Genomic DNA, 20786 nt, shown 5'->3' on the forward strand with positions numbered 1-20786 from the left:
TTTAAAAAGTACTTGGATATGCACTTGTAACCTACAGGGCTACGGACCAAGAGTGGGAAAGTGGGATTAGGCCGGGTAGCTCTTTGTCGGCCGGCGCGGACACGATGGGCCGAATGGCCTCCTTCTGTGCCGTAAGTGAGATAATGACGACATCATCTGTTTTTAGTGATGTTGGTTGAGGGATAAATATTGGCCCAGGACACCGGGGAGAACTCCCCCTGCTCCTCTTCCAATCGTGGCCGTGGGATCGTTAGATCATAAGAACATAAGAATTAGGAGCAGGAGTAGGCCACATGGCCCCTCGAGCCTGCTCCGCCATTCAATAAGAACATGGCTGAACTTCTACATCAACTCCACTTTCCCGCACCATCCCCATATCCCTTGATTCCTTCAGTGCCCAACAATCTTATCGCTCTCAGTCTTGAATATACTCATCGACTGAGCACCCACAGCCCTCTGGTAGAGAATTGCAAAGATTCACCACCCTCTGCGTGAAGAAATTTCTCCTTATCTCACTTCTCTTATCCTGAGACTGTAGCCCCCCTTGTTCTAGACTCTCCACCTCGGTTTAACATCTCATCTGAAAGACGGGATCTCCGACAGCGCACCGCTCCCTCAGTACTGCCCCTCCGACAGTGCGGCGCTCCCTCAGTACTGCCCCTCCGACAGTGCGGCGCTCCCTCAGTACTGCCCTTCCGACAGTGCGGCGCTCCCTCAGTACTGCCCCTCCGACAGTGCCGCGCTCCCTCAGTACTGCCTCTCCGACGGTGCGGCGCTCCCTCAGTACTGCCCCTCCGACAGTGCAGCGCTCCCTCAGTACTGCCCCTCCGACAGTGCGGCGCTCCCTCAGTACTGCCCCTCCGACAGTGCGGCGCTCCCTCAGTACTGCCCCTCCGACAGTGCGGCGCTCCCTCAGTACTGCCCCTCCGACAGTGCGGCGCTCCCTCAGTACTGCCCCTCCGACAGTGCGGCGCTCCCTCAGTACTGCCCCTCCGACAGTGCGGCGCTCCCTCAGTACTGCCCCTCCAACAGTGCAGCGCTCCCTCAGTACTGCCCCTCCGACAGTGCGGCGCTCCCTCAGTACTGCCCCTCCGACAGTGCGGCGCTCCCTCAGTACTGCCCCTCCGACAGTGCGGCGCCCCCTCAGTACTGCCCCTCCGACAGTGCGGCGCTCCCTCAGTAGTGGCGCACCCTCAGTACTGCTCCTCCGACAGTGCGGCGCTCCCTCAGCACTGCCCCTCCGACAGTGCGGCGCTCCCTCAGTACCGCCCCTCCGACAGTGCGGCGCTCCCTCAGTACCGCCCCTCCGACAGTGCGGCGCTCCCTCAGTACCGCCCCTCCGACAGTGCGGCGCTCCCTCAGTACCGCCCCTCCGACAGTGCGGCGCTCCCTCAGTACCGCCCCTCCGACAGTGCGGCGCTCCCTCAGTACCGCCCCTCCGACAGTGCGGCGCTCCCTCAGTACCGCCCCTCCGACAGTGCGGCGCTCCCTCAGTACCGCCCCTCCGACAGTGCGGCGCTCCCTCAGTACCGCCCCTCCGACAGTGCGGCGCTCCCTCAGTACCGCCCCTCCGACAGTGCGGCGCTCCCTCAGTACCGCCCCTCCGACAGTGCGGCGCTCCCTCAGTACCGCCCCTCCGACAGTGCGGCGCTCCCTCAGTACCGCCCCTCCGACAGTGCGGCGCTCCCTCAGTACCGCCCCTCCGACAGTGCGGCGCTCCCTCAGTACCGCCCCTCCGACAGTGCGGCGCTCCCTCAGTACCGCCCCTCCGACAGTGCGGCGCTCCCTCAGTACCGCCCCTCCGACAGTGCGGCGCTCCCTCAGTACCGCCCCTCTGACAGCGCGCCGCTCCCTCAGTACTGCCCCTCCGACAGCGCGCCGCTCCCTCAGTACTGCCCCTCCGACAGCGCGCCGCTCCCTCAGTACTGGCACCGGGAGTGTCCACCTGGATTATGGGCTCAAGCCTTTTGGCGTGGGGCTCAAACCCACGACCTTCTGACTCAGATGAGAGAGAGATTCGGCTTTGGCACAGCTGATCTGGGATAGATCGGGTGCCTCGCAAGTCACAGGATTCATAGGCCAGATCAACCTCTCCACATTGGATCAGTTTCCCTTTGGCTGGGGATTTTCATGCTTGCCAGACAGAAATTCCTGTCAAGGTGACAGATGGCGGAGGTGGAAATTGAGCAACTGGACGGGGCAGGGGCAATCTGCGTGCTGCCGATCTACCTTGGGGGGTGGGGGTCTCCGCGAGGTCCCAGACCAGCTAGAGCCGCCTCTTTCCTTGGTCCGTTAGGATTCCGGAATAAATGGCAGAACTTAAACTGGTTCGTCGTAGCTGTGACACAAAGCAAAATTGAACTTACATAAGATCTTTGTTAGGCTGCGGGTGGAGTATTGTGTGCAGTTTAATATCCTATTGTAGCAGGGATATAAATCCAAGGGGAAAGGCGCGCAGTGTAGGTTCACTGGGTGTTCCCAGGGGTGATGGGGTTACAGGTATGGCGGTCTGAGAAGGGAGGGCTTTATTCACTAGAGCTGAGGTTAAGGGGTGACCTGATAGAGGGCTTCAACATTATGACGGGTTATGATAAGGTAAATAGTGAGAGATTGTTTCCACTGGTCAGTCAGACACTAACAGAAGGACACTCATTTAAGATCATCACAGAAGAGGGGGCTAGAATGTGCGCCGAGTGGCTAAACACCCTTGTTGATGTAGAGTTCACCAATTCTATTAAAAGGGAATTAGATAGTTTATTGATAAGAGTATCAAAGGATATGGGGAGTGAGCAGGAAAGTGGGATTAAACTGGGTGGGATATTCAGGGGTACGGGGAGTGAGCAGGAGAGTGGGATTAGACTGGGTGGGATATTAAAGGGTATAGGGAGTGAGTGGGATTGGACTGGGTGGGATATTCAAGGGGCTATGGAGTGAGCAGGAGAGCGGGATTAGACTGGGTGGGATATTAAAGGGTATGGGGAGTGAGTGGGATTGGACTGGATGGGATATTTAAGGGGCTATGGAGTGAGCAGGAGAGCGGGATTAGACTGGGTGGGATATTAAAGGGTGTGGGGAGTGAGGGGGAGAGTGGGATTAGACTGGGTGGGATATTAAAGGGTACGGGGAGTGAGCGGGAGAGTGGGATTAGACTGAGTGGGATATTAAAGGGTGCGGGGAGTGAGCGGGAGAGTGGGATTAGACTGGATGGGATATTGAAGGGTGTGGGGAGTGAGGGGGAGCATTGGATTAGACTGGGTGGGTTATTAAAGGGTACGAGCAGTGAGCAGGAGAGTGGGATTAGACTGGGTGGGATATTAAAGGGTGAGGGGGAGAGTGGGATTAGACTGGGTGGGATATTGAAGGGTATGGGGAGTGAGAGTGGGATTAGACTGGGTGGGATGTTAAAGGGTGCGGGGAGTGAGCGGGAGAGTGGGATTAGACTGGGTGGGATATAAAGGGTGCGGGGAGTGAGCGGGAGAGTGGGATTAGACTGGGTGGGATATTAAAGGGTGCAGGGAGTGAGCAGGAGAGTGGGATTAGACTGGGTGGGATATTAAAGGGTACAGGGAGTGAGCGGGAGAGTGGGATTAGACTGGATCGGATATTAAAGGGTACGGGGAGTGAGCAGGAGAGTGGGATTAGACTGGGTGGGATGTTAAAGGGTACGGGGAGTGAGCAGGAGAGTGGGACTAGACTGGGTGGGATGTTAAAGGGTACGGGGAGTGAGCAGGAGAGTGGGATTAGACTGGGTGGGATATTAAAGAGTGCAGGGAGTGAGCTAAAGAGTGCAGGGCGTGAGCTGAAGAGTGGGATTAAACTGTGGGACATTAAAGTGTGCGGCGAACAATGTTCCCTCTAATTTATTTTTGTACTGAGCAGGCCACGAGCTCCTTTGAGCGCGACCTTTTCATCCGTGAGAAAGTTTTAAAACAACAGCTTAAAAGCATATTTACAGTAATGCCATATCGCCACCCCGCTGTCTCAAATCATGAGACAATCAGACAAGGCTCTATACAAGTTTAACATAACTTCTCTGCTTTTGAATTCTATTCCTCTAGAAATGAACCCTGGTGCTTTATTTGCACTTTTATGGCTTTTTTAACCTGCGTCGCTACTTTTAATGATTTGTGAGCCTGTACCCCTAGATCCCTTTGCACCTCTACTCCAATTAGACTCCAGTAGGTCGCCTCCTTATTCCTCCTACCACAATGCACCACCTCACACTTACCTGTAGTGAAATTCATTTGTTATTTACATGCCCATTCTGCAAGTTTGTTTACGGTAGAATTAATTAAAAGTTTGTAGTTCGTCATGTATTTAAAAAAAAAAAAAAAAAAAAAAAAAAATTTGTTTGAAATGACTGGGATATAAAAGAACTGCATAATAATGCATTAACCCTTCAGAAACGTCACTCAGTTACACGATCATGCATCGACAAACAACCCAAAGCCCAAGGTGAGCTGGAAGAAGCATATCTATTCGTGCAATTTGTATTAATTTTAAAGTTTTCACTGTATTAGCCCGTCCCTCGTGTCACTATAGCAGCAGGAGCCGTGGCCTTCCTCTGGCGCTGACGTGCTGTACGTCCACATAAGTAATTAGAATATTAATCACAATGCAACCAGACACCCAACAAATATAAAGTGCTGTAGTTCTTTAGTTCACAGCATTAAAAAGAATTGAACAAAAACAGGTATCTGTATTTCAAACTTCAATCACTTTCCATTAATAAACGTGGTCTTCTTGAACCAGCACACCCTCCATGTAACATGTCAGCAATGCAGCACTTATTCATAAGTCTCTGAGATCCCCTGACATGCTCTCCTCCTTTCAAATAAGAGAAATTAGTTCATGTATTCGCGCCAGTAGTGCTTCTCCGCCATGTTTTAGCATCTCGGCGGGGATTCCATCTGCTCCTGAGGCCTTGTTGTTCTTCAGTTGTCGGATGGCCTTTTCAACCTCATGCCAGGCTGGGGTTGTGCTGAGGTGGTGGCGGGCAGCATGCTGCGGGATGGAGTTGAGGACACTCGCATCGAAGACAGAGTCTCGGTTAAGGAGATCTTCGAAGTGCTCCTTTCAGTAGGCACTGACTGCCTCTTTGTCCTTGATGAGTACCCCTCCGTTCTTGGCCTGCAGTGGGGTAGGACCTTGGGTGCTTGGGCCGTAGGTGGTCTTGACTGCGCTAAAGAATCCACGCACGTCATAGATGTCGGCTAGCTGCTGGATCTCCTGCACTTTCTCCACCCACCATCTGTTCTTTAGGTCGCGAGTTTTTTGTTGGACCTCTGCCTTCAGGTGTCAGTAGAGCTGCTTTCTTGCTTTCGAATTCTGTTGCTGTTTCCAGATCAGGAATGCCTTGCGCTTGCGGCTTATTAGCTCCTGGATCTCCTGGTTGTTCTCAAGTTCAGAAAAACACATACACAATTTGCGTCACCGAATTAAAAACAAAAAGCAGGAAAAGCTATGATTTCACAGAAATAAACATTCATCTTTGGTTCTCCGGTCCAGGAAGAATCAGACTGACTTGGAAATGATTACTAACATGTTGACATAAAGATGTTCATCTATGAATTTCACTTCTAATGTTTTTCTCTCAAACATTCTCCACAATATTAATCCCTGCTCTTATCAGGAAAAGTGTTGAATTATTTGAGGTACTTCCCAATTAAATAGCGGGAAACAAACTTCATTGTACTCTCAATTTTTAATCTCCTATTTCAAATATTTATACCAAATCGAAATTGTACATTATCAGTTTAGTCAAGTATTTTCTGTGTCTTTCTCAATAAACAAATAGTAGCTTCCTGCAATTTTTCTACATCATTACATAACTCTTGTTTCTGTTAACGCTCCACTAAACGTTTAAGAGGAAATCTATATTTACATTATTCCTGGGACTTGTTTGGACTATAGAACGACAGAGAAAGTAAAATGGTTTGTGTTTTTCCCCCTTTTTTGGTTGTCTTCCGAAATGTCTGAATGATTTTTTAGAAAGTCAGTAAAAAGTAATATGTAACTCTTACAAATCCTCCCCCTCCTCAACAGCATGGTTGCATGTTTGTGTAAAGCTACTCACTTGCGTCGATCGTTCAAAATCAAATACAGGAAACTTTGTGCTATCCGGAGGTGAGCTATCTGGCAATCTGGAGCCACCGGCAAAAATCAGCAGCCGTTTTTTATTATTTTTGTTTGTTTTTTTTGCTTTGTTTGAACAGTCAAGCTGTGCAAGGTCTGTAGCTATAGCTTCAGCTACAGAGCTTTAGGGCCACACCCGAGTGTTTAGAAGCTGTTGCTAAGCAACAGTGTTTGTTGTCAAATACGGAGATAAGAATCTCCGTATCTCTCAACATTAACTCTGGAGAGTACGGCAGTTTTGAGGCAACGGCAGCAGCTCGGTCCCGTGGGTGCCGGATAGCACAACGTTTCCTGTCCTTTAAAAGCATTTGGACTTCAAGACCTGGTTGAAACTTGCTCAGATGAGGGGAAAATTGATTTTTGTTTCTGTTTCTTCCAAAATCATATTCGAAACTATGGGGGGGACAAAAGTGTTTTTAACACTCATTTTTTGTGAAAAGTTCATTAAAAATCTTCAAATTCTTAGGCCTAGAAATTCAGTATAGCCACGTTTGGGGTGCTACAGCCGGGCGGCCGCTAAAGTTTGCGCCCGGCGCAACTTCGCCGATATTCAGTGGCATCGCCCCAAGAGGTTGCTGCTGTGCTAAAACAGGCGATGCACGACTATCATTAGGCGCTAAGCCGGCGGCCCGGGGCGAAACCCCCGAGGGCGGGCGCAGCGCGGGTGCGGCGAGCTGCTGATTGACGGCAGACACCCTGGCGCCGGTGAGCTCTTAAAGGGGAGGGTGGATTTGTTTTTTTGAAAGGCCGAGACTGGTGTATTTGTGTTTTTTGAAAGGCCGAGACTGCTCGATTTGTGTTTTTTGGGGGGGCTTCTCTCCATTAGTTTGTTATGTGGGAAGGGCACAGAGGTATCAAAGTAATAAATGTTCTTAAATCGCACTGTCCATGCTTTCTTTTGGAAGTCCTGGTTGCCCTGCTCAGCTGAGGGCTTGTGGAGCGGCTACATTCATCTTGTGGCACAAGCCATTCCCTGAGAGGGGGCCTAGAACCGACGTTCAATAAGCCGCCGACGGGCGGCCCTTGCACTTTCTGCCTCCCTCCTGTGCTGGTCCTCCTCCTCCTCCTCTGGTGGTCCTCCAATGTCTGGTGGCAGTGGCTGAGTCCTGCGGATAGCCAGGTTGTGCAGCATGCAGCACACGACCACGAAATGGGAGACTCGCTCAGGCGAATACTGTAGGGCTCCTCCGGAACGATCCAGACAGCGGAACCGTTGCTTCAGGACGCCGATTGTTTGCTCAATGAGGTTCCTGGTTGCTTGATGGCTGTCATTGTATCCCTCTTCAGCAGGGGCGCTGGGCGCACGGAGCGGGGTCATCAGCCAGGTGCACAAAGGATAGCCTTTGTCCCCGAGAAGCCATCCTCGTGGGTGAGGCTGGGCCTGGAACATGTCTGCCACAGAAGTCTGGCGCAGGATGAAGGCATCGTGGCTGCTGCCTGGAAAGCGGGCATTGACAGCTAGGATGATCTGCCTGTGGTCACACACCAACTGCACGTTGAGCGAATGGTAGCCCTTCTGGTTGCGGTAATCCTCGGCATGCTCTAGAGGTGCCCGCAAAGCCACATGCGTGCAGTCAATGGCGCCCTGCACCATGGGGAAGCCCGCTAATGCTGCAAAGCCCATTGCACGCTGTTGCTGCTTGACAAGGGCCATGGAGAAGGAGATGAACTGATGTCTCCTTCTGAAAAGGGCATTGGTCACCTGGCGGATGCAGCAATGTACGGCAAACTGGGAGATGTTGGAAATGTCCCCAGCAGCGGATTGGAAGGAGCCGGTGGCATAGAAGTTGAGAGACACCGTCGCCTTCACTGCCACCGACAGAGACGTTCTGCTCCTCAGCTGTGGTTGCAGATCTCCGCGAAGCAGGTGGCAGATCTCAGTGACCACCGCCCTTCAGAATCGCAGCCTCCGAACACACTGCTCGTCAGACATGTTCCGATATGAGAACTGCTGGCGGTATACCCTGGGTGGGTAAGGCCTCCTTAGCCGATGCCTGTTGCCCCTTCTCCCTCTGGCCATGACTGCCACTCTCTCACGGCGTCTGTGAGCCCTTTGAATGCAATGGAGAAGGCCAACGTTTGCACCCATTGCAGCCCCCGTTATATGTTTCCAATCAATGCTATGGCTCTGAAGTTAAAGACAAGTGCAAAGCTGTGGCCTGAAGCCGCAAGTACCTGTGCGAGTGTTGAGCCAAAGCAGAAAGCTCTCTACCTTTGTCTCTCTGCAAAGATCCGTCTCTCACAAAGAAGGAGTGTTGCAAAATGGCTGCCATTTCTACTGCAGGAGGAGTGCCCTTTAGCGCGCCCCGCAGCGACTGGGAACCGTTCCCCTCTACCAGTCGCTAGGGGCGCCAGGCGCACAATAGGCCGGCGCCACTGAATTTCCGGTTTGGGGCGCACAAAGGGCGTTGCACGATGAAATGACGTCGGGATCTGCGCGCGCAGCTGAGCGCGCGCAAAGGCTTTACACCGCCGCTAAATCTTTACTGAAGTTGGGGAGAGGCGCAGATCGCGCAGCGCCCGGCCGCTAGCCGCCTAGCGCCCCACATCTCCTCCTCCTAAGGCGCTAGCGGCTGGCGCAAACAACTGAATTTCTAGGCCTTAGTCTCGTTGCAGCTTTGACAGAAGAAGTTGCTCCAAGTTTCTCTTTCCCTCTTCAACGCTGTCACAACAAAAAAAATAAATAAAATAAACTGTAATTCCAAACGGAGCTCAAATAAGAAAGTGGTTAAACTTCCTAAGAAGGCGGTGAGGTTACCTATCCCCAGCCTTGGCGATGAGTTGGGATCAGTTTTGGCGATGTTGTTGCCTCTTTTTCTGCTGCCGTTCCCTCTGTCTCTCAGACTCTGAGGTACAAACAGGAGCACAAACTTTTTCCCCTCTCTCAAAACATGACTTAAATAACCCTGATAGACTCTTTCAAAAAAGGGACAACACCTGGCCAAATTTAACTGGAACTTACCGCGGGACATTCAACATCAGTTTCCTGTATTTTTTTCCGGCTTTAAACAATCTTCTGAATTAAAAAAAAATTCTCATTTTTGTTTCACCGCGGGCCTAAAAGCCTAAAACTTGTTTGCCTTCGCCTCCTTCCAGCGGCCATTGTACATGTGCTGCGCCTCCACTTGTGATGTTCCAAAGTGCGACCGCCGCTCAGTCCCCGGGAACGGACTACACGCGACTGGACCCTCACCCCTCTCTCTCATGCGCTCTCTCTCTCTCTCTCTCTCTCTCTCTCTCTCTCTCTCTCTCCCTCTCCCTCTGTTACTCTCTCTATCGATCTCTCTGTCCCTGTCTCTGTCGCTATGGGGAATGAGTGGGATTAGACTGGGTGGGATATTAAAGGGTACTGGGAATGAGTAGGAGAGTGGGATTAGACTGGGTGGGATGTCTGAGGTGGGCTGCTGTGTACCTTACTTTGTGTCTCCTGATCCTTGGCTCACTGTCCCTCTGAGTCAAGGCTTCGAGCCCCGCTACGGAGATGTGAGCACATAATCCAGGCTGACGCTCCCTGTCCAGTGCTGAGTGTGGGGGGGGTGGAGTACCGTCTTTCGGATGAGACGTTAAACCGAGGCCCCATCTGCCCCCTTAGCTGGGTGTAAAAGATGCCACGGCTCTATTGGAAGAAGAGCATTGGAGTTCTCCCCAGTGTTTGGGCCATTATTTACCCGTCAACCAAAGCCTGATTAACTGGTCATTCATCTTGCTGTGCGCACATTTTCTGCTGTGGTTACCGGTAAAACAACAGTGACTACTGACGAAGTAATTCGTCAGCTGTGAAGCGCTTTGGGATGTCCTGAGTACATGAAAGGTGCTATAGAAATGCAAGTTCTTTTTACCTATTAGCCAGTGGGTCTGTGGTGCTGTTACTGTATGTGGCACTTGTTATTTAAATCAGCTTTGTCAATTTTGCTTTCGATTAAACAGTGCTGAGGAGGATAAAAGTGACATTCCTCAATACCATAATCCGAGTGGAACACACTCCTGACGGGTCCCAGACCGGAGTTGCCCTGGAGGTGCACATTAAAAGGTCAGTTAAAAGCACTATTTCAGCATTGGAGGGAGCAGCTTCTGTTAATGAGAGATTTTCAGTGACTGGGTGGGACACTTGGGGCTGTGTGGGACACAGTTACAGAGTAAAGCTCCTTCTACACTGTCCCATCAAACACTCCTAGGTACAGTATAGAGGGAGCTTTACTCTGTATCTAACCCGTGCTGTACCTGCCCTGGGAGTGTTTGATGGGACAGTGTAGAGGGAGCTTTACTCTGTATCTAACGCGTGCTGTACCTGCCCTGGGAGTGTTTGATGGGACAGTGTAGAGGGAGCTTTACTCTGTATCTAACCTGTGCTGTACCTGCCCTGGGAGTGTTTGATGGGACAGTGTAGAGGGAGCTTTACTCTGTATCTAACCCGCGCTGTACCTGCCCTGGGAGTGTTTGATGGGACAGTGTAGAGGGAGCTTTACTCTGTATCTAACCCGTGCTGTACCTGCCCTGGGAGTGTTTGATGGGACAGTGTAGAGGGAGCTTCACTCTGTATCTAACCCGTGCTGTACCTGCCCTGGGAGTGTTTGATGGGACAGTGTAGAGGGAGCTTTACTCTGTATCTAACCCCGTGCTGTACCTGCCCTGGGAGTGTTTGATGGGACAGTGTAGAGGGAGCTTTACTCTGTATCTAACCCGTGCTGTACCTGCCCTGGGAGTGTTTGATGGGATAGTGTAGAGGGAGCTTTACTCTGTATCTAACGCAAAATGAAATTTGAAAAATGCTGAAGTGGTTTTCTCTCCGTCTTGTGAGGTCCCAAATGCCACAGCGCATCTGCACCGCCAGTACCTGGGCCCATCTGCCAAGCCTCGTCAGATCACGTCAGAAGGCACAAAGGAGCTTACTGCCCTTTACTTCTGTTATAGAGTCATAACGGCACAGAAGGAGGCCATTCGACCCTTCGAGTCCATGCCGGCTCTCTGTGGAGCAATCTAGTCAGTCCCATTCCCCCGCTCTATCCCCATAGCCCTGCAAGTTTATTTCCCTCAAGTGCCTATCCAGTCTCCCCTTGAAAACACTGAGTGTCTCCGCTTCCACCACGTCTGTCGGCAGCGAATTCCAGGTCATCATCAGTCGCTATGTAAAAAAGTTTTTCCTCGCATCCCCCCTGTATCTCTTGCCCAAACCTTAAATCTGTGTCCCCTAGTCCTTGTACCATCAACTAGTGGGAACAGCCTTTCCCTGTCTAGCCTATCCAAACCCGTCATAATCTTGTACACCTCTATCAAATCACCCCTCAACCTCCTTTGCTCTAATGAAAACAAATCCAGCTGCTCCAACCTGTCCCTGTAGCTAAGATCCCCCATCCCCAGAACCATTCTGGTAAATCTCCTCTGCACCCTCTCAAGGGCCTTCACATCCTTCCTAAAGTGTGGTGACCAGAACTGGACGCAATACTCCAGTTATGGCCTAACCAGTGCTTTATAAAGGTTCAGCATAACTTCTCTACTTTTGTACTCAATACCTCTATTTATGAAGCCCAAGATCCCATAGGCTTTGTTAACCACTCTCTCACTATGTCCTGCTACCTTCAGGGACCTATGCACATTAACTCCCAGGTCCCTCGGTCCCTGCACACTCTTTAAAACTGTGCCATTAAGTGTATATTGCCTCTCCCTGTTCCTTCTGCCAAAATGCATCACCTCACACTTCTCTGTATTAAATTCCATCTGCCACTTGTCTGCCCATTCTGTTAGCCTTTCTATGTCCTGTTGCAGTCGATTGATATCATCATCACTGTTTGCCACACCCCCAAGTTTGGTGTCATCGGCAAATTTAGAAATTCTACTCTGTATTCCAATATCCAGGTCATTTATATATACAGGAAACTTTGTGATATCCGGCACCGACAGAACCGAGCTGTTGCCGATCTATCAAAACTGCCAGACATACAAAGTTAATGTTGAAGCATACGGAGGTTTTCATCTCCGTATCTGACAACAAACACTGTTGCTTAGCAACAGCTTCTAAACAGTCGGCTGCAGCTGCAAGCGTCTCTAGCTGAAGCTGTTGCTATAGCTACAGACCTTGCAGTGCCTGACTGGGGGGAAAAAAAGCAACGAGAACTAAAAAAAACTTATAGAAAATGGCTCCTGATTTTTGCTGTTAGATTGAGTATTCCAGACATATAACCTCCAGATAAACCAAAGTTTCCTGTATATCAAAAAAAAGCAGTGGCCCCAGCACTGACCCTTGGGGAACACCACTGTCTACCATCCTCCAGTCTGAAAAACAGCCATTTACCACAACTCGCTGTTTCTGTCCTGAAGCCAATTCCTTATCCAAGCTGCCACTGACCCACCTATTCCATGAGCCTCACTTTTGTTAACCAACCTTCTATGTGGTACTTTGTCAAATGTCTTCTGAAAATCCATGTAGACAACATCCATTGCATTCCCTTCATCAATCCTCTCTGTTACTTCATCAAAAAATTCAATTAGATTAGTTAAACGCGATCTTCCTTTTACAAACCCGTGTTGGCTTTCCTTAATTAGCTTAAACCTCTCCAAATCCCCGTTTATTTTTTCCTTGATTATTGTTTCTAAAACTTTACCTACCACTGATGTTAAACTGACCGGCCTATAGTTACTAGGATTGTCTTTACACCCTTTCTTGAACAATGGTGTCACATTTGCCACTTTCCAATCCTCGGGCACCTCCCCCGCATCTCGGGAAGTTTGGAAAATTATGGCAAGCCCTTCCGTTATCTCCTCCCCCAATTCCCTTCGCAACCTGGGATACAAGCCATCTGGACCAGTGCTGATTAAGGAAGACATTGCAGTGTTGGAGAGGGAGGATGTTCTTGAGGGGACAAGGACGGAATCGATTTGGTTAGAGTTGAGGAGCAAAAAGGGTGCAGTCACACTATTGGGGGTATTCTATAGGCCTCCAAATAGTGAGAGGGAGGTAGAGGAGCAAATCTGCAGGGAACTCGCAGAGATATGCAAGAGCTATAGAGTGGTGATACAGGTATTGGGGGACTCTAAGCATACCCAGCTTTTCTAGTACATCCTGTCTATCAATTTTCACCCCGTCCATTGCTTCTAGCCTTGCCCCGCGCCTCTAAGCATATATCACCTTCTTTGTCTCTAATAGGCCCCACCCCGCCTCTTACTACCCGCTTACTGTTACATAGAAGATTTTTGGGTTCCCTTTTATGTTGACCACCATTCTACTCTCATATTCTGTCTTTGCCAATCTTATTTTCATCTTCACATCCCCTTTCAACTTATTGTATTTGGTCTGGTTCTCCCTTGAAGAATTCACCTGACATGCATCATACACCCTATTTTTTTGTTTCATCATCTTCTCTATCTCCCTCATCATCCAAGGAGCCCTTGCTTTGGTTCCCTTACCCTTCCCTCTTGTTGGAATGTACCTAGCCTGTACTTGGAACATCTCCTCCTTAAAGATCACCCATTGTTCCGTTACAGTTTTTCCTGTCAGTCTTTGGTTCCATTTTACCCTGGCTAGATCCTTTCGCATCCCATTGAAGTTAGCCCTATTCCAGTTTAGAAGTTCCACTCTAGATTGTTCCTTGCTCCTCTCCATTGCTGATCTAAATCTTATGATACGATGATCACTCGTACCCAAGTGTTCTCCCACAGACACTTGGTCGACCTGGCCCACCTCATTCCCCAGCACCAGATCCAGCAATGCCTCCTTCCTAGTTGGGCCAAGAACATATTGGTCAAGGAAATTCTCCTGAACACATTTCAGAAATTCCACCCCCTCATTTCCCTTTACCCTAGCATTATCCCAATCGATATTTGGGTAACTAAAATCCCCCAATATGCTCTTGCATATCTCTGCGATTTCCCTGCAGATTTGCTCCTCTACCGCCCTCTCACTATTTGGAGGCCTATAGAATACCCCCAATAGTGTGATTGCACCCTTTTTGCTCCTCAACTCTAACCAAATGGATTCTGTCCTTGTCCCCTCAAGAACATCCTCCCTTTCCAACACTACAATATCTTCCTTAATCAGCACTGCCACCCCACCTTCCTTTTTTCTTCCCTATCTTTTCTGAACACCTTGTACCCTTGAATATTAAGTGCCCAGTCCTCACTGCTTTTAAGCAACGTTTCCGTTATTGCCACAACATCATATTGTCACACGGCTAATTGTGCTTGTAGCTCACCAACCTTATTCACCACACTTTGTGTATTTACGTACATGCATTCTAAACCCATTTTTGAATTTTTTGTAGTCTTTCTTAGTCTGCTTCTATCTAATATGGTACTATTACCGCCTCTAGTACTATCTTCTCTGGTACTATCCAACACACTCACTCTTTTATGCACCCTATTTCTCTTTTCTACTCCTTTTTGCTGGTGCCCATCCCCCTGCCAAGTTAGTTTAAACCCCCCCCAACAGCACTAACAAACCTCCCTGCGAGAATATTGGTCCCGGCTCTGTTGAGGTGTAACCCGTCCGGCTTGTACAGGTCCCACCTTCCCCAGAAACAGTCCCAATGCCTCAGGAATCTAAAGCCCTCCCTCCTGCACCATCTCTGCAGCCACGCATTCATCTGTTCTGTCCTCCTATTCTTGTATTCACTAGCACGCGGCACCGGGAGTAATCCAGAGATTGCTACATTTGATCTTTTTAATCTCTCTCCTAGCTCCCGAAACTCTGCCTGCAGGACCTCATCCCTCTTTCTGCCTATGTCGTTGGTACCGATATGGACAGCGTCCTGCAGCCACTCGGTGACATCCTTGACCCTGGCACCAGGGAGGCAACATACCATCCTGGAGTCATGTCTATGGCCGCTGAAATGCCTGTCTGCTCCCCTAACTATCGAATCTCCTACCACTATTGCTCTTCCACTCTTTTTCCTCCCCCCCCACTGTGCAGTTGAGCCGCTCGTGATGCCGTGGACTTGACTCTGGCTGCACTCCCCAGAAGAACCATCGCCCTCACCAGTCCTCAGAACACAATACTGGTTGGAGAGCGCGATGAACTCCGGGGACTCCTGCACTACTTGCCTGGTCCTCCTGTCTGGCGGTCACCCATTCCCTCTGTGCCTGCACACTCTTAAGTTGCAGGGTGACCACCTCTAGAAATGTGCTATCCACGTAACTCTCAGCCTTTCGGATGCACCGCAGTGACTCCAGCCGCCTGTCAAGCTCCGAAACCCGGAGCTCGAGTTGCTGTAGCTGGCGACACTTCCTCCACATGTGGTCGTCCAGGCTATGCGAAGCGTCCAGGACTTCCCACATGGCACCGGATGTGCACTCCACGGGACTGAGCTGCCCTGCCAGGTCTCTATTTAATAGACTAAGAACTAACTCAGCAGAAATAGACTTAAAACTTAACAAAAAACACTCACCAGCTACTCGCCAATCCGCTCCTTCCCTTGTAGCGACGTCACTCTTTCGGATTCTGCCTCTGTTGAGTTGCTGCCTCTCTCGCTCTGCTCCCACTCTGGTCTCGCCCAGGTCCGCTGCCTCCTCCCAAATAAGTCTAGACTTATTTTATTTCTTTCATTAGTTAAAGTCTTTAATCAACGATTATTTGTAGTTATATTAATTAGCTTAACTTATTAAGCTATAAATTTAATACAGTATGTTATAGTTTCCTGCTCCTAGTTTAAAACCACTGTCCTAGGTTAAAGAGAAAAAAAAACCTGAATACTCACCAACCTCCTCTTCTCTTAAGCAGTCCCTCGAAATCGAGGGTGACTTGCTTCCACATTAAAAATGAGTTCTCAGGTGGCTGATGAGTCCGATGCGGGACCTACAGTCTCTGTCACAGGTGGGGCAGACGGCGGTTGAAGGGGCGGGTGCTTAGGTTGACGTGCGCTCCTTCCACTGTTTGCGCTTGGCTTCCGCTTGCTCCCGGCAAAGAGACTCGAGGGGTCCGGCGCCTTCCCGGATGCTTCTCCTCCACTTTGTGCGGTCTTGGGCCAGGGATTCCCAGGTCTCGGTGGGGATGTTGCACGTTTTTAAAGAATCACCGACCTGCTGTCCTGTGACATCACACCTTATTTTTTGGACTCCTGGATTTTTTTTCCTCTCTGCTCCGGTTCCCGGCTCGGTCCGCTCCTCCTCGGCTGATCGCAGTGAGTTCAGGCCCCTCTCTGACCGCGCTCTTTATTTACTGGCCTCTGCTCTGGTTCCCGGCTCGTCCGTCCTCCTCGGCTGCTCGCAGTGAGTTCAGGCCCCTCTCTGACCGCGCTCTTTATTTACTGGCCTCTGCTCCGGTTCCCGGCTCGATCCGCTCCTCCTCGGCTGGTTGCAGTGAGTTCAGGCCCCTCTCTGACCGCGCTCTTTATTTACTGGCCTCTGCTCCGGTTCCCGGCTCGATCCGCTCCTCCTCGGCTGGTCGCAGTGAGTTCAGGCCCCTCTCCGACCGTGCTCTTTATTTACTGGCCTCTGCTCCGGTTGCCGGCTCGGTCCGCTCCTGCTTGGCTGCTCACAGTGAGTTCAGGCCCCTCTCCGACTGCACTCTTTATTTACTGGCCTCTGCTCCGGTTGCCGGCTCGGTCCGCTCCTCCTCGGCTGCTCGCAGTGGCGGAGGGGAAGACCCAGCCACCAGTGGACCAGGCTGTTCCTTCCTCGTCGCGCTGCCATCTCTAATGCGTCTCTGTTTCTGCGACGGTGTCCACAGGTTGGATTACTGCGACGAAGCTGTGAAGGACTCGGGCAGCATCTCGAAGAGGGACCCCATTCCCATCGACATCCACCAGCCCCCCGCCTTTGTTCACAAGGTGCTGCAGTTTTCCGGGGTGCTCCTGCATTATGAGGAGTTCCCCGAGCAGGGGAGGGAGCCCCCAGCCTCGCCGCCCGCACCACAGGTAAGGATCTTAATCGAGCCCCTGCAGACCTTGAGCAGTATGTTACTGAACCAACCAGGGGGCAGGCAATCTTAGATCTGGTCCTGTGTAATGAGACAGGATTAATAAAAAATGCCCTAGTAAAGGATCCCCTTGGAATGAGTGACCATAACATGGTTGAATTCCAAATTCAGTTGGAGGGTGAGAGAGTTGGATCTCAAACCAGCGTACTAAGCTTAAATAAAGGAGACTATGAAGGTATGAGAGCAGAGTTGACTAAAGTGGACTGGGAAAATAGATTAACGTGTAAGACGGTACATGAGCAGTGGTGTACATTCAAGGAGATATTTCACAACTTTCAAGAAAAATATATTCCAGTGAGGAAAAAGGGGCGTAAAAGAAAAGACAGCCATCCGTGGCTAAGTAAAGTAATAAAGGATAGTATCCGACTGAAAACAAGGGCATATAAAGTAGCCAAATCTAGTGGGAGGATAGAAGATTGGGAAGCATTTAAAAGCCAGCAAAGAATAACTAAAAGATTAATTAAGAAAGGGAAGATAGATTATGAAAGTAAACTAGCAAAAAATATAAAAACAGATAGCAAGAGTTTCTACAGTTATATAAAAAGAAAAAGGGTGGCTAAAGTGAATGTTGGTCCCTTAGAGGACGAGACCGGGAAATTAGTGGTGGGGGACATGGAGATGGCAAAGACGCTGAACAAATATTTTGTATCAGTCTTTACAGTAGAGGATGCTAAAAATATCCCAACACTGGACAAACGGGGCTATAGGGGGGGAGGAGCTAAACACGATTAAAATCACTAAGGAGGTGGTACTCGGTAAGATAATGGGACTAAAGACGGATAAATCCCCTGGACCTGATGGCTTAGATTCTAGGGTCTTGAGAGAAGTGGCGGTGGGGATTGCGGATGCATTAGTGGTAATTTTCCAGAACTCCCTGGATTCAGGTAAGGTCCCAGCAGATTGGAAAACTGCTAATGTAACGCCCTTATTTAAAAAGGGAAGTAGACAAAAGGCTGGAAACTATAGACCAGTTAGCCTAACATCTGTGGTTGGTAAAATGTTGGAGTCCATTATTAAGGAAGCAGTAACAGGGCATTTGGATAAGCATAATTTAATCGGACAGTGTCAGCATGGTTTTATGAAGGGGAAGTCATGTTTGACAAATTTGCTCGAATTCTTTGAGGACATAACAAACAGGGTAGATAAAGGAGAACCAGTGGATGTGGTGTATTTGGACTTCCAAAAGGCATTTGACAAGGTGCCACACAAAAGATTACTGCACAAGATAAAAAATCACGGGATTGGGGGTAATATACTGGCATGGGTGGAAGATTGGCTATCTAACAGAAAACAGAGAGTTGGGATAAATGGTTCATTCTCGGGTTGGCAATCTGTGACTAGTGGTGTTCCGCAGGGGTCAGTGCTGGGACCCCAACTCTTTACAATCTATATTAACGATTTGGAGAAAGGGACCGAGTGCAACATATCCAAGTTTGCCGACGATACAAAGATGGGAGGGAAAGCAGTGAGTGAGGAGGACATAAAAAAACTGCAAAAGGACATAGACAGGCTAAGTGAGTGGGCAGAAATTTGGCAGATGGAATATAATGTTGGAAAGTGAGGTTATGCACTTTGGCAGAAAAAATCAAAGAGCAAGTTATTATCTAAATGGAGAGAACTGCAAAGTGCTACAGTACAAAGGGATCTGGGGGTCCTGGTGCATGAAACACAGAAGGTTAGTATGCAGGTGCAGCAGGTGATCAGGAAGGCCAATGGAATCTTGGCTTTTATTGCAAGGGGGATGGAGTATAAAAGCAGGGAAGTCTTGCTGCAGTTATACAGGGTACTGGTGAGGCCACACCTGGAATACTGCGTACAGTTTTGGTTTCCATATTTAAGAAAAGATATACTTGCTCTCGAGGCAGTTCAGAGAAGGTTCACTCGGTTGATTCCGGAGATGAGGGGGTTGACTTATGAGGAAAGGTTGAGTAGGTTGGGCCTCTACTCATTGGAATTCAGAAGAATGAGAGGCGATCTTCTCGAAACATATAAGATTGTGAGGGGGCTTGATCGGGTGGATGCGGGGAGGATGTTTCCACTGATGGGTGAGACTAGAACTAGGGGGCACAATCTTAGAATAAGGGGCTGCCCTTTCAAAACTGAGATGAGGAGAAACTTCTTCACTCAGAGGGTAGTAAATCTATGGAATTTGCTACCTCAGAGAGCTGTGGAAGCTGCGACATTAAATAAATTTAAAATGGAGATAGACAGTTTCCTAGCTGATAAGGGAATTAGGGGTTACGGGGAGCGGGCAGGGAAGTGGACGTGAGTCTAGGTTCGGATCAGCCATGATCCTATTGAATGGTGGAGCAGGCCCGAGGGGCCGAATGGCCTACTCCTGCTCCTACTACTTATGTTCTTATGTAGACGCAAGGATGCCCCACCTGGTTGTAATGGGCAGAGGGAAACCGCTGGGGCCAAACCAATGTCTTGGCATTCAGTATAAAAGCGACTCGGGAGGCGAGAGAGTGATACCGACTGAGCCAAGCTGAGAAGGCGTGACGGCACACCGAAGGGAGATTGAGACACCATGAGGTTTTATGATGGCTCCCGATGCAATGCTCTGGGTTTATGTGGCAAACTTGCCCTTGAATGAATGAGCTAATTCTCGTGAGCAATGTTCTGCACGGCCTGTTTCTTTTAGTGCGCTGCCCCTTTAAAGTTCCACGCGTGCATGGTGTTTATGATGTGCCTTCAATAACCACAAAACCAGAAGTTATAGACTTTAACAAGTTGGCTTTTAATCACTAAGATCAGAGCTAACATCTCAACACGCCGACTGGCTCGCAGGAATGAGTCATGCAGATCCTGGGATCTTTAAGTAAGAGAAGTCAGGGGCGGAGCCAAGAGCCAAGACCTGGAACCTTCCAGGTTAGTCAGGAAAGAGGAAGTGAAACTATACACCGTGTGGGGGAGGGTAATATACATGAGTGCAAAACGAATACAGGCAAGAACGAATACAGGCAAGACAAACAGATTTCATTACAGTTTACAATGGAAAAGCCGTGAGCGGTCTGTGGGGGACCTTTTCCCCCCCCCCCCCCCTCCGCACCGCTTAGTGGGAACATTGCTCGTGAGGTAGTTTCTGTGGACGAGATTAATTCCGTGTTTCCCAGAAGCGTTTTTCTTTAAGCAGTGTCTTTTTTAAAAAAAATGCATCAATCGTTTCTCCACAGAAAATGGAATCGTCTGCCTCCACCACCGGAGAATCGAGTTTTTTTCCTGAAGCAAGCAGCCGGACTGCTGAGGGAAGCCCTTCGTTGCCGCCTTCGCAACCCGTGCAGATCGGCAGTTGTACAGGGTGCATGGAGATGACCGTGAAACTCAAGCAAAACGCCGCTCTACCCGGGCCTAAGGTTAGCGGGGCAGGAGGTGGCACCTTTAACGACCTCAGGATGAAGGGCCGAATGGCCTGCTCCTGCTCCTATTTCTACCGTTCAAAGCGCTTTACAGCCCAATGAAGTACTTTTTGAAGTGTGGTCACTGTTGTAATGTAGGAAACGCGGCAGCCAATTTGCGCACAGCAATCTCCCACAAACAGCAATGAGATGATGACCATCTGTTTTTAGTGATGTTGATTGAGGGATAAATATTGGCCCCAGGACACTGGGGAGAACTCCCCCCGCTCTTCTTCCAATAGTGGCCGTGGGATCTTTTACGTCCACCTGAGAGAGCAGACGAGGCCTCGGTTTAACGTCTCGTCCGAAAGTCGGCAATCAGAAAGAAGAAACAGGAGGAGGCCATT

General features: G+C 49.7%; 1 protein-coding gene across 1 annotated transcript in view; it reads left to right on the top strand.

The window, feature by feature from the left end:
* Positions 1–20786, top strand: part of atg2a (autophagy related 2A) — a 158954-nt gene that overhangs the window by 22741 nt on the left and 115427 nt on the right. Inside the window, exons 4-6 of the mRNA XM_085975696.1 lie at positions 10063–10165; positions 16793–16979; positions 20218–20397. Coding sequence (XP_085831822.1) covers positions 10063–10165; positions 16793–16979; positions 20218–20397 — 470 coding nt within the window. The remainder of the gene's footprint in view (positions 1–10062; positions 10166–16792; positions 16980–20217; positions 20398–20786) is intronic.

Source organism: Somniosus microcephalus, unplaced genomic scaffold, assembly GCF_052327205.1.
Source record: "Somniosus microcephalus isolate GS21.2 unplaced genomic scaffold, FLI_Smic_1.0 unresolved_chr2, whole genome shotgun sequence".
Taxonomy (NCBI): domain Eukaryota; kingdom Metazoa; phylum Chordata; class Chondrichthyes; order Squaliformes; family Somniosidae; genus Somniosus; species Somniosus microcephalus.